The sequence below is a fragment of the Chanos chanos genome, chromosome 10 (genome assembly GCF_902362185.1).
Source record: "Chanos chanos chromosome 10, fChaCha1.1, whole genome shotgun sequence".
Taxonomy (NCBI): Eukaryota; Metazoa; Chordata; class Actinopteri; order Gonorynchiformes; family Chanidae; genus Chanos; species Chanos chanos.
The window spans coordinates 27,922,682-27,935,981 of record NC_044504.1 but is presented as its reverse complement, the minus strand read 5'-3'; the positions used below and the strand labels follow the sequence as shown (position 1 = coordinate 27,935,981).

At 43.2% G+C, this 13,300-nt stretch overlaps 1 protein-coding gene across 4 annotated transcripts; it reads right to left on the bottom strand.

Annotated features, from left to right (window-relative positions):
* Positions 1-1,008: 1,008 nt before the first annotated feature.
* Positions 1,009-12,920, bottom strand: armc8 (armadillo repeat containing 8). 4 transcript variants are annotated; one of them, XM_030786256.1, is made up of 22 exons: positions 12,618-12,920; positions 10,614-10,690; positions 9,696-9,767; positions 8,786-8,928; positions 8,527-8,624; positions 8,216-8,308; positions 7,869-7,949; positions 7,671-7,746; positions 7,208-7,298; positions 6,966-7,026; positions 6,481-6,681; positions 5,849-5,944; positions 4,686-4,768; positions 4,477-4,558; positions 4,221-4,307; positions 3,966-4,058; positions 3,381-3,530; positions 3,139-3,234; positions 2,752-2,847; positions 2,515-2,587; positions 1,784-1,877; positions 1,009-1,577 (listed from the first exon to the last, which is right to left on the bottom strand). In XM_030786256.1, exons 1-22 carry the CDS (start codon positions 12,660-12,662, stop codon positions 1,544-1,546), a joined length of 2,022 nt encoding a protein of 673 aa, XP_030642116.1. In that variant the 5' UTR covers positions 12,663-12,920; the 3' UTR covers positions 1,009-1,543. The 4 variants fall into 4 exon arrangements, with proteins under 4 accessions (XP_030642116.1, XP_030642118.1, XP_030642117.1 ...); XM_030786258.1 differs by lacking the exon at positions 6,481-6,681; XM_030786257.1 differs by lacking the exon at positions 8,216-8,308.
* Positions 12,921-13,300: the final 380 nt, after the last annotated feature.

Genomic DNA, 13,300 nt, shown 5'->3' with positions numbered 1-13,300 from the left:
TTGCATGAGAAATGTGCCTGCATATATTACAGTGGAGGGGAAGCAGGAAAACAGATGTATTTTATTAACTGTAACGACCTTTACCAGAACTACACATGAGGAAAAAAATATAAATGAATAAAAAGGTGTTGTTTTATAAGAACACATGCATCTGTGCTCTTTGTAGGGGTTGGGGAGGTGACGCGCATAAAGGTCAGTGTGTTGAGGTTGTAGCCTTGTTTGTTTGTTTGATGTCCTCTTAGACAGTGGCTTTGCCTTTTTATTTGACCTCACCTTGAGTCTCCTCAGAAGAAAAAGTGAAGCTGTTTACCTGAAGTTGAACAGAAGTGAACGCCTCCTGAATAAGGTGACTGGTGAACCCACATCTGTGCCAAGCATCACCCATCTGTTAATTTATGCCCACTTAGTTTTGATAATCAACATACAGACCACAAATTGATCGAAAACAATAATATTACTAATCTTATCTTGCCCTCCCCTCCCACGAAAAAAAGACACACATTCAGTATTCAGCTCCATGGCAAAGGTCTGCATATATTTCAGTGGAAACATTCATTCTATCAGAACTTCAAAAGAGGGATCATCTGCTGGAGTTCAAAAGGTTCAAAGGGGGCTGATTTTGGCAAAGGAAAACAAACCATAAACCAAAATGGGGAAAGAGGCAAAAGCCGTCTTTAGAGGGTCAGTTTTATCCTATGCATTCTCTCTCATGGAACAGGGAGGGTTTGGAGCAGCACAGAACCTCCCTCCCCCCCTGCCTTCTTTAATCCAGATATTTCCTCGCACACACTCACTTCACTTCACAGAAAACGGAAGCACACAGGAGCAAGAAAAAAAAAAAAAAAAAAAAAAAAAAAAGAAATGGGTGGGGATAAAAAAAAAAATCCAAAAAATATATTTATATATTTATATTTATATATATATAATATATATTTACGAGGTATGTGTCCACAAAACAAAAGAAAAACACAGAAAAAAAATATGAGCAGGCTCTCTTTTTCTCCATTGTTTTCTGTCAACGCCCCTCTTAAAATAATAATAGTGATAATATCAATAATTAATTAATCTGCAAAAATCAAATTTAACAAGGAGACTACGCTCCGTTGACCCTGCCATAATACAGTCCATTAGCTTAGATTTCAAAGATTCAAAATCTTCTCCAAAGAGAGTCCCAAAGCACCTAAGCTTCAAAACCACTGGTTTGCGCAGTAGAACACGTGGGGAATAAAAGTCATTTTCTTCACGTCAAGTCCAAAATAAAAACAAAACAAAAGTAATCTTCCACAAGTTAAACACAAAAATATGAGTTAACATAACCTGAAAGCCCATTAACCGTCATGGTGTGGTGTTGCCCCTGGCAACTGTGTTGTTCTCCCAGGTTTCAAGATAAGGGGAGTCTTTGCCTCAGCTCAAAAAGGTGTCTTGTGCAACAAAACAAAACCAAAAAAACTGAAACGTTAAGAAGAAACATCAAAGTAAAGATGGCGGAGGTTGCGTCCTCCCAGCGACTGTTAGTAAGATGACATCCGGCTGTTCCTCTGTGTCATGCCAAATACTGCTGCATCGCTGTCTTTGCCCTTAAGAGAGAGGAGAGAGTTCAATTCAACTCCACATAACTCAGCTCTGACAAATACCACAGTAACAGCTGGCCAAGCGTGCATGTGTGTTTGAGCTCTGACAGGTCGTGTTCAAACGAATCTGGATTCGTGTAAGAGTGTGAGAGTGGCTTTGTGATGTGTGTGTGTGTCAGTCGGTTCTGCCCAGTGCGTGTGTGTCCTTTTACCTGTCACACAGGCTGGGGTCTGAGGCCTGGGTGAGTTTATGGAGGATATCTACAAAGCCTAATTCCCTCAGTTTATCCTGTCTCTCCTGAGAACCTGAAAGGAGAGAGAGAGAGAGAGAAACATTCACATTCAGTCATTGAGGGAGAGCAGGACATTTACTCCTCGCCAATAGACTAGGACACATTCTGTCCTTGCAGACTCAAAACACAAACAATGCACGAATTCCACCCACATCACATCCACAGTTATTTTGGATCATTCTGTAAATCTGCACACTTTCTGCAACTTTCTATCGTTGCTCCACTGTAATTTTCCTGTAAGAGTCCTAGGCGCCTGTGAAGAGTATCTACACACACACACAAAAAAAAGCACAGCCAGCTCTTGCCTTTTTTTTCATCTACAGTCCTCACACTATTCCTTTCTCTGGCTTTCTCCGTAAGAGAGGTCAGGGGCTCTCAACCAGTTTTTTTTTTTTTTTTGCCTTCAACCCAAATCATTTTTTTTTTTTTCCAAGCACACCCTTGAGATCTACCAAATGTAATCTGACATCGACGTTTCCACCACATCATAACAAACCCTCTACAGTACAGCCACAAAAGGGAGGTTACGAACACCTAAGGGTTCATAACCCCCCCCCCTTCTCCCCCTTTCATTCATATCATGCATCCACCTCTATATTTATTTTTCTCTCTCTGCCCATGTTTGGCGCACTGTGTCACGCCATCCTCACCCTCCTCCTCATTCCATATGAGGTTTGAGATGCAGAAGGTGGCAGCCAGCTGTAGCTTCACGTTTGAATGCCCCTGAAACACAAGCACAGACAACAGAATGAAGGAGAGGAATGAACAGACGAGGTACCGATGAGGTAAGGAAGGTAGAGGGGGAAAAAGGGGCTGCCTTAGTCCGGGTCTGTGAAAGAGAGTGGGGGAGAGAAGGGACTCAGAAAAAAGAGAAGGAGAGACTGTACCATGTAGTATTTGATCTTCTGGAGCATGTCGTCGTTGGTCATAATCAGTTCCTTTGCAGTGTTGCCGTCAGCAATGTTGGCCAGTATGCACAAGGTCTGGAGCAGAGATGAATGTGTTTGACGAGTGGAAAAGCATTCCAGAATTACGGCCCATAAAACCTTTGTACATTCTGCGTCTGCAGAGGCAGGTTTAAGCCCACCTGGGACTAGTGTTACGAAGGTGAGAATGCATAAAGTCATGTATTTATACATTTTAATTGAACCCATTCGTGAAACCCAAAACATGACGTTGTTACACTTAACTATGAAAACTGTCACTTTCCATGCAACCACTTAGAGGAACTTGGTCCAATCAAACAGGATAGAGGTAAAGTAGGGAAAACTCACCTGCTCTTTGACCTCTATACTGTGTTCTCCCTCTAGGATGAGAGTGACGGCCTGCATGATCTGCTTCCCATGAGAGCTCATGATCTGGTCTATGTGCTGAGAGGCAGAGACAGAGAGGATTAGAGACGGGGAGCGTGTGTGTAGCTTCAGACAGTCTGGCAAGAACAGCAGAAAAGCTCATTTTCTGTACACTTCCTATGGGAGAAACAGAGAGAGAGAGAGAGAGAGAGAGAGAGACTCACCGGGCGTGTGGAGAGCAGATTTCTCAGCAGTCCCAGTGTCTTCATAAGCACATTGGTGTCTGGGTCTGAGAGCAGTCTAAAGAGCTGCTCTGTGCCAAGGGCCCTCACGATCTCAACCTTCACTTTCTGATCCGCCTGGAACGCCATGTTCTACAGCACACGCAAGTACACAAACACACAGCAACAAAACAAACTTTAGCTGGTTAGGTACAATGTCATGCACGAAACTGTTTTTAAAAGTACTCAATGATGCACTCCTCCTGCACGGATCAAACTGACTTTCTGACATGAAACACAGCTTAAACTATGAGAGAGGAATAAAAGAGTAGATAACTTTTGTGAAAAATACATGAACACACAGAAGTAGGACAGAGGAAAGGAGGAGAAAAGATTTCATAAAAGTGTAAAAGTAAGACTGGAGGAAAGGTTTGTTTCGAGAACCCTTAAAGAACGCTTAGGGCATACGTACCAACAGACAGAGGGATCTAAGGAGAAGAGAGAGATTAAACGTATGTATGATAGAGTAACGCCAGACTACAGACAGCAGGGCCGACACAGAGACAGGACAGACACAGCCGTACTCACCATGAGAGCCCAAATGCCATTGACTCTCAGAGCTGGACTGTCACTTTGGGTCAAACTGCAGAGTAACTCAATCACTCCAGATTCTAAGATAGGCTGAAACATACACACAAACAAACATCAGCTTTCACTCATCTTCATAAACATGTAGAGTTTGTGGCGCCAGTATGGTGCATCTTCTGAAGATAAAAACATTCAGTGACTGATTAACCCAAGCTCATCACCATGTATATTGAGTGTATGGATCTCTTGTCTCACCTCTTTGCTGGGTGAGAACTCCAGTAGTAGGTTGCATAGTGTGGACGAGGCCATGACCAATACCTCGTCGGGGGCATTCTGTAATAACTGAACACCAAAAAGCATGCGGTCAGGCAAAAAAAAAATACACATTAAAATACACATAAAGAAAACATCTGAAGAGATAAATTCATGCTGACGTTAGAGGGCAGGTTAAACAGAGGTAGGGGAAAAACTGCTTTGTATACTTTAATAGTCTGACTGTTGAGACTGGTACCTTCATCAAAGGTTTCCATACTGCATGGTCATGGAAACTTGTCCTCAGCTGCTGTACTGACCGTGATAAACTGTGCAGACACCTAGAGGAGAAAAGGGGAGAGAGAGAGAGAGAGAGAGAGAGAAAGAGAGAGAGAGACAGAGAGGTGAACAAACTAACAGAGTTGAATGGATCTTTTAAAAGATCTCTGTGAAACGGAGCAGGGGTACCTGACAGCGGCTAACCGAACTTTGATGCTGGATTCTGACAGCCCGCTCACTATCCTGTCCATCATGTTCTCTGTCTCTGTGATCTATGGGAAGACATCAATCACAGAGTGGTGGATTAACAAACGTGTACACAATCAATATCCTGTCCATCATGTTCTCTGTCTCTGTGATCTATGGGAAGACATCAATCACAGAGTGGTGGATTAACAAACGTGTACACAATTACTATCCTGTCCATCATGTTCTCTGTCTCTGTGATCTATGGGAAGACATCAATCACAGAGTGGTGGATTAACAAACGTGTACACAATTACTATCCTGTCCATCATGTTCTCTGTCTCTGTGATCTATGGGAAGACATCAATCACAGAGTGGTGGTTTAACAAACGTGTACACAATCAATATCCTGTCCATCATGTTCTCTGTCTCTGTGATCTATGGGAAGACATCAATCACAGAGTGGTGGTTTAACAAACGTGTACACAATCACTATCCTGTCCATCATGTACTCTGTCTCTGTGATCTATGGGAAGACATCAATCACAGGGTGGTGGTTTAACAAACGTGTACACAATCACTATCCTGTCCATCATGTTCTCTGTCTCTGTGATCTATGGGAAGACATCAATCACAGGGTGGTGGATTAACAAACGTGTACACAATCACTATCCTGTCCATCATGTTCTCTGTCTCTGTGATCTATGGGAAGACATCAATCACAGAGTGGTGGATTAACAAACGTGTACACAATCAATATCCTGTCCATCATGTTCTCTGTCTCTGTGATCTATGGGAAGACATCAATCACAGGGTGGTGGTTTAACAAACGTGTACACAATCACTATCCTGTCCATCATGTTCTCTGTCTCTGTGATCTATGGGAAGACATCAATCACAGGGTGGTGGTTTAACAAACGTGTACACAATCACTATCCTGTCCATCATGTTCTCTGTCTCTGTGATCTATGGGAAGACATCAATCACAGGGTGGTGGATTAACAAATGTGTACACAATCAATATCCTGTCCATCATGTTCTCTGTCTCTGTGATCTATGGGAAGACATCAATCACAGGGTGGTGGTTTAACAAACGTGTACACAATCAGCGCCGTTGACTCTGATCTCTGCTTTTCGGCCGAAGCTGCGTTTGCGGAGCGGTTTACCTTCTTGCGAATGTCCTCGTCGTTGGAGCCCAGGGAGGCGTAGAGTTTGAAGGCAGCTTGCCTGAGTTCGTGAGCGTGTTTCAGGTCATGATCCAACTGTGGACACAGAGAATCAAGTTCAGAATCACCAGATCACACAAATTCTTACAGGTAGATTTCAGGATTAAGCCTAATTGTGAGCTTCATTTCACAGTTAATAAGAATTCTCTATTGAGAATCCCTAATCTGTTTTGGACTACTCATAGTCTCTTGTTTCTAACCTCTTATTTCCCCCAAGATCAGAATTTTAATATACTGTGCTTATCCTAGCAACTGTCTCTAGGTTACACATCTTGTATACTGATTTTAATATTACTGGAGATGAAAAGCACAGACCTGACCATGACTAGCCTTGAAGCACTAGTACTGTCAGCTAAAAAAAAAATACCGTCAGCTGAAAATACTGTCAGTTATAAGCGACTTTTCCATAAGAATGTAATCACGTCCTTTTTGGTAGCAAACCCACTAATCTTTATGTTTCTGACGCGACACAAAAGTCCTCCAAACCTCCTGCCACCGAAGTTACTATGTAAAGCTCAGCGCCTCCTATTTTGACCCCTGATCTGTAGATGTGCGGTGTGGGCGGCGCTGACCCGTTTGATGTCGGTGATGGCGCTGACGGAACTGGGGTATTTAAAGTAGTCGGCCAGCATGGCCACCAAGTGGTCTGTCACGCTGGCGATGCGCTGCAGCTCCACGTCAGGCTCCATCAGGTAAGCCAACGTCTCCGCCCCCTCCACCCGCTCCTCCAGCAGCCGCTCCTTGCTGCACATGCGCACCAGGCACGGAAGAGTCTGCAAACACGTGCCCAGACAAAAGGCCCGCGTAGAACAGCTTTAGTGATTACGTTACGGACACTTGAGTCAGCCTGAGTGATCTGGTGAGTGGCTGATTAAAAGCCTTAACTGCTGCAACACTGATATGTATAAGGCTGGACTCTCTGTGGTTGTTTTTGATGGATGTATCGGGAATGCACGAGGGCAGGTTTTGGAAACTTTGAATCAGCCCGTGTGCCTATGGCTAAAGAATGTCTTTCCAAAATCTCCGACTGAAAGTGAAGATGTGAAGATAAGCGCACCTTTAGGACGATGCAGTTGTCATCTGTTCTGATAGCTCCTGCTCGACACATATACGTTAAACTGAAAAGAAGAGAAAGCGTTAGTCTTCGTGCTTCAAATGGAGCCACGCACACAATAAATGTAAATTAACTGGGTAAGTGATGGTATCTTTTTTATGCCATAAACCTAAACACAGTCAGAATAGCAGAAGCAAACCAAACATATGCAAACACATACAAAGACTAAGAGTAAACAGACTCACCATTTGGCTGCTGTTAGCTGCATTTCAATGGGTTTGTCCCTTTGCATCATTCTGACAAATACCTGAGAGAGCAGTTCCCCATCCACCAGTACTGACAAACACACACACATAAACACACACACGCGCGCGCGCGCGCGCGCGCACACACACACGCACAGAAATAAGGGGGATAGGATTGAGACAACATTAGGAATCTAGTGCTAAAATGGGAGCAGTTATTCGTGCTACTTTAGGAGATGCTGCGATTTATCAGGTGTAACATGCACCAATGTCAGATCTGTTCTAAGGTGAACTTGAGGAATGTGCCAAAAAAAAAAAGCTGGAAAAATCCAAAATTTTGACACATTTCAGATGAAACGACCGACGATTACTGTTCAGGACATGGAGCAAAACATTTGAGAGACTGCACAGATGGAGGAACAGAGAATAATGACGTTGTGTAAAATGGGGAGGGATTTCTCACCATTCACCAGTGTCATGGAGACCTGAGTGTTCTCATAGGCCAAGACTGAGAAACACTTTAGCGCCTGCATCCGTACCTACAGACACGCAAAGAGAATGACGTCAGGCCTTCGCACTGGCACACACGCTGATGCTGGCCTGTACTAACATCCTGTCTAATTCAGAGTACACTTAGATGGCGGTGATGGCAATGTAGTACCTTATAGGAAGGAGAAATGAGCAGTGGTGCTATATTCTGGATGGCTCCGTGGTTAAACAAAACCGTCTGATGCTCTGGAGTCTGGGCACACATGCAGATGACAAGTGTGCACGCATAAACACACACATGAACGGATACACACACACACACACACACAGAGTGAGGGGAGATAAGGTGAGACAGATAAAATACCATCATTGTAGATAGTGATGAAGATAACAGTCTTTCCATTAGCGATTCTGTGAAGTTCCACTGAGGTCAGCATAAATTGATTCAGTTTTTGACGTCTGTTACCAAGCAGATTGCTGACTGCTGTCTGAGTGCACATGTGTGTGCATGTGTGTCACCTTGCAGCAGTGGGAGAAGATCTGTGTGATGTACTCCTGTGTGCGCAGGGACCGACTCAGCAGAGACATAAGGTGGGGGATAACAGTGGGGTCCTGCCAGGCCAAAAAAAACCCCAATATGTTAGTGACGTAGGTGTAGGGGTGTGTGTGTGTGTGTGTGTGTGTTGATTGAGAGAGAGATAGAAAAGAGATGAGGAAACTGTATTTTATACATACGACCATACAATGATGAAACTGTAAGCAATCCATATGTGTGTGTGTGTGTGTGTGTGATGGAGAGACATGAAGGTGCTGTCTAAAAGTGCATGTACCGTATAGAGTAGCTGCACTGGTGTGACTGGACTGATGAAGACCGTCCTTAGGCAACGCAGGCATGCCTCGATGAAGATTAGGTCTGGACACAGCAGACCTGAGGGTCCACACAGAGCGACACCGCACAGAGCACTCAGACACTAACTCAGAACTGACATTTTTGTCCAGCATGTTTTCTACAGGATGGGATTACAGACTGAGAGGGAGCGTCTTTGAGAGGGAAGCAGACAGAGAGAGGCAGTGTCTCTGAGAGCGTACCTTGCAGAAGGGCAGGGATAATGTGACAGTCCACTAGAGACTTGATGTTGTTCTCAGTCCCCATGGCCAAACTACCCAACACAACCGCACATTCTGTCCTCAACTCCGCACTGGACGAACTCTGCTGGAGCAGGTACAGGAGCCTAGACCACCACACACCCACATACATTAAATCAACACATCAAGAGGAAACAAGTCTCCCTTCTGACCTGACAAAGTATAAAAAAAAAAAACAGATTATGTTCTGATGAAGAAGCAAAATGGTGACACAACTCTGTATAGTTTAAGAAAAAAAAAAAAAAAAGGAGAAGGAGGAGGCTGGGCGTGATCATTAGCAGTTCTGCTAAGCCTGCTAATTAGCCTGCCCCTGGTGTGCAGCCTCACTTTGTGGCTCTCTGTGTGAAAGGTAGGTGGTCCAGGCAGACTAGGGGGGAATGGAAAGCTATTATTGTATTGCAGGCTATCAGAACAATGAGGAAACCATGGCCTCCCCCGGTCAGCAGTTCACTGCTCTCTCCAACTAAAACATGACGGTTGACCCCTGATCCCCCCCCCCCTCGCCGGTGGAACTCTACACGCTCAGTTCAGAGCAGGTTACTTGTCTGCGAGTCAAAAAGAGCTGTAAGCCAAATCGTGATCAGTAACATTGTGCCTTTAATATCATAAGGGTCCTACTGGAAATGCATATTTTGTCGTTCGACAAACCGGCCCGGGCATTAGGCTATTATTGGGAACATTCAAATGGTACATTCAATTTTCTTTCTTCAAAGAAAATTCTGTTGAACAAATCTGCTGCCACTTGAAAACAGCACATTTGAAGGTTTAGACAGAGCCAGCCGGGCCCGGTGTGGCCGAGGTTCTTCTCTTTTTTTTAATAGTTAGCACGCGAGCAAGAGCTTCAGGAACATACCTGGGCACGGCTCCCAGCACAATAAGGTTGGCTTTCTGTTTATTGTTACCAATGACAGCATTCTTCATGTCACTGTGAATGGCAAATGAAAAAGCATTCAAAACACAGTTATGCCACAATGCAGAACACACCAGACAAGGTATAATATTGTTTGGAGGTTATTTTTCAAAGAGCTCCAGTCCAGAGCTTTTAGTCATCAGCTTGGGTCTTTCACAGCTGTAATCTGACAGCAGTTCCTTGTTCCACACTTTGTAATAGCCCTCGGTATGATTTCCTTTGCAAATATGCGCTACACTTCAACACAGACTTGGAAGAGGATTACACACATCCTGCATCAGACAAATGTGTTCTAACCATAATGTTGTCAATGTGGACTTGGCAAATCTGAATCTGAGCTGCAAAAAGTCACTTTAGGCCAGAGGGGGCTTGAACGTGGAAAAACACTGCAGTAGCGGACATGTCAAAAAGTCTCACAGCAACCAGAGCTGGCGCTCCCGGTTAAAAATAAAGATGAGAAGATCAGTCCTCAGCCCACTGACAGAAACTCTCTTACATACGCGCGCACACACACACACACGCACACACCCAGGGACATAAACACTCTGCTCTGCGCACAAACACACCGCACTCAGGCTCGATAATCCACACATTAACTTCTACTCTGCCACACTATCCAGTCAAGGGCTTTTTCACACAGACACACTCACTCCTCCCGCTCGTGTTTTTCTCAGCACACACACCGAGCTATCAGTTTCAACACATAAGACTCTGATCGCTTGAGCATATGGTTAGGAGATCACAAACACACACACACACACTTCTGAAACATTTTGAAGAAAAAAATGAATTTTGCACAGACACACACATACAAACAGATAATGTGGACACAGCGGGTGATGTAAAAGTCGTAATACTCACATGACTCCCTGCAACACTTTCTGTGGGTCGGGGTCAAAAAGCCGGTCAACATAGTGGCGACTGGTGGCTGTGACCTCCTGCATGGTGACAACCAGCAAAAGAAACAGGAATGAGCCCACTCATCCCACTACTGATATATCCAAACGTGACCACCATGCCAGCGGGGACTGATGGTAAACTCTCATGTTGTCACAGTTCTACCCCTAAGACCATCTCTTATTACTGGACTGGGGACGCATGTCTGATACTTGATAGCCTACATCTTGTTTATGTTTATCTTCAGGGAACAATCCAGAAGCTTGGTGCCAGATTTTTGAGTGGAGGACTAATTGAATCTAACGGACACACTCCCACGTGTGTTTAAAATGCTTATTCACTCACATCTGAAATTGTTCGTTTCACATTCACCCGACCAAAGTGATCATATTTCAACCTAGGCACTGCGTAAACAGCAGTTACTGCAATCAGAGAAGGTCATGAGACTCGTGGTTATGGTTGGAGACAGCGCTGGCTGTGTAAAAGTTAATGATGAAATATGATTAACTGTAGCAGTACATCTGCAAATGTTGAAAGGAGAAAGCAGAGAACTGAAGAGTTTTGACAACAGCTATATGCTGATCCTTCTGTAGTTTCAAGGAGGGTTCAGTTGCCCTGAATCAAAATACTCTTGCATGTCAAAATAGAAAGGTCAAATATAGATAATATAATTTGATCTGGCACATCAAGCTTTTTTTTTTTTATCTGGAGCCAAGCATGATATTGCAAATGGGGACCTGTGAACCAGAGAGGAAAGGGCTCTTATTATAACTACTTGTAAATACAGATACCACTGCAAATATTTCACAAAATTGTAGCACTGCTAAGTACCTCAAGCAACAGTAATTCATGAAGTAATTCACAAAAGCACAAAATCATAGTACTACTAATACTGTGACCTATTAATTGTAATTCCGCAAAGTACACAATTCATTTTACATGCGATACGATGTCCACAAGGACCTGAGGTAGTGAGCGGATTCAGTGAACTACTAATTTGGTTATGCCTTACTGATATCATCAAACACAGTACACACTCGTGCTCATCACAATGTTTCACAGCTCATTTTAGCACAAGTGAATGAACAATAACTACCAGTCATATTTGTGTGATCAACTGTAATATACAGCGCGTGTCGGTAAACATTAAAAACTTTTCTGGGTAACAGGTGTCACACACTATAGCCCAAACTATAGACTGACTTTACTTAGTGGGCTGACACCCCAACATTTCAGTCGAAACGTATCAGAGATATGCACCAACATCAAGTTTTAGTCAGAAACAGAGGATTCAATTATTTGTTGTTAAAAAAAAATCATATGATGGCTGCCTTAAAAACTTCCGAGTGCAACAAAAAAGACCAAATTAACACTGTCCAGGTTTAAATGAAAGTATCTTAATATGATGGGGGCGTTTCCACCACAAAGCTAACAGTGAGAACACGCTAGCCCGCTAATAAACCATACAGAAGACAGGTTAACATTTCCTGCAGTTTTTATGTTAACTAAAATTTAAATTTGACAACCCGATAACCTGGCTATAACTTCAGCTCGTTTGCTAGCTTTTTTACAATGTCATTCATGACAATCTTTCCTTAGCTAGCTAGCTGACTATGCTAATACTATGGACTATGAACAGTTAGCATTAGCCCGGTTAGCCTACCCGAATACTATCATGACAGCACCAAACCATACTGGCTTATCCATATTTACTAAAACGGCAGCGGTAAAGTGAATTGCTCTACGCCGTAAACCTAAAAAGTGAAGTAGGGCACTCCAGAATTCTACCCTAGACCCAAAACGACAGCGTTTGGGGCTTTTCGTGTACCCTGTCAAAATGTGTCTTGGGAGCAGTATTTAATTCCCTAAACAAAATGGAAAAGATTTAAGATATTCTTGTTAGCGAAGCCAAATCAAACTAAAGCGAAAAAAGAATGCATTTATCTAAGTGAATTAGGATGGACTCACAGATAACACGCTGATGCGTAGAGGGGCCTCCAACAAGCACGCCATCTCTCTTCCCCCTAAAGAGCGCCCCAAGTCGGAGCAGCACTTTCCACACACTCGGCTTTCTCCACACCACACACCAGCCACTGGTTTCCAGTTTAAATAATTATTTAAATCACAGTCAGTGCTATTAAGTAAACGCTTAGTCGAGTCGAAAGGAAAGTCAAAATATTAAGTGCCTCGAGATTCTTTTAAAATTGCTCCTCTTAAATAAGTTTACCATGATTGTCTAAAATGTTGACAAGACCTTGCTATTATTAAATGTTAATCTGGAAGTCAAGTGAAATAAATTCTATGCTCAGTGCCACTCCAAATGGGCAGATTCGATTGGATATTTTTTGGTTAAATTAATTGATTTATGAAAAATTCAATCATGTCGTTACTTTAAATAAAACTTTCTGTATCGGATTATTCATCTGTCGGTTTTGTTAATTTATATTAGGGCATTTGCACCGCAGATTTAATTGATCTAAAGTGCTGCGCGTAAATGAAAATTGATATACCCTAATCCAATACGCAGTGTATAAACAGTCTCCCACCGTTAGAGGGCAGTACACGCATTGTTAATTGGCGCGCTGCCGGCTGAGAAGCCGACCAAAGAAGAAGAAAAAGAAAAAGAAGAAGAACACATCGTGTGCGCATGT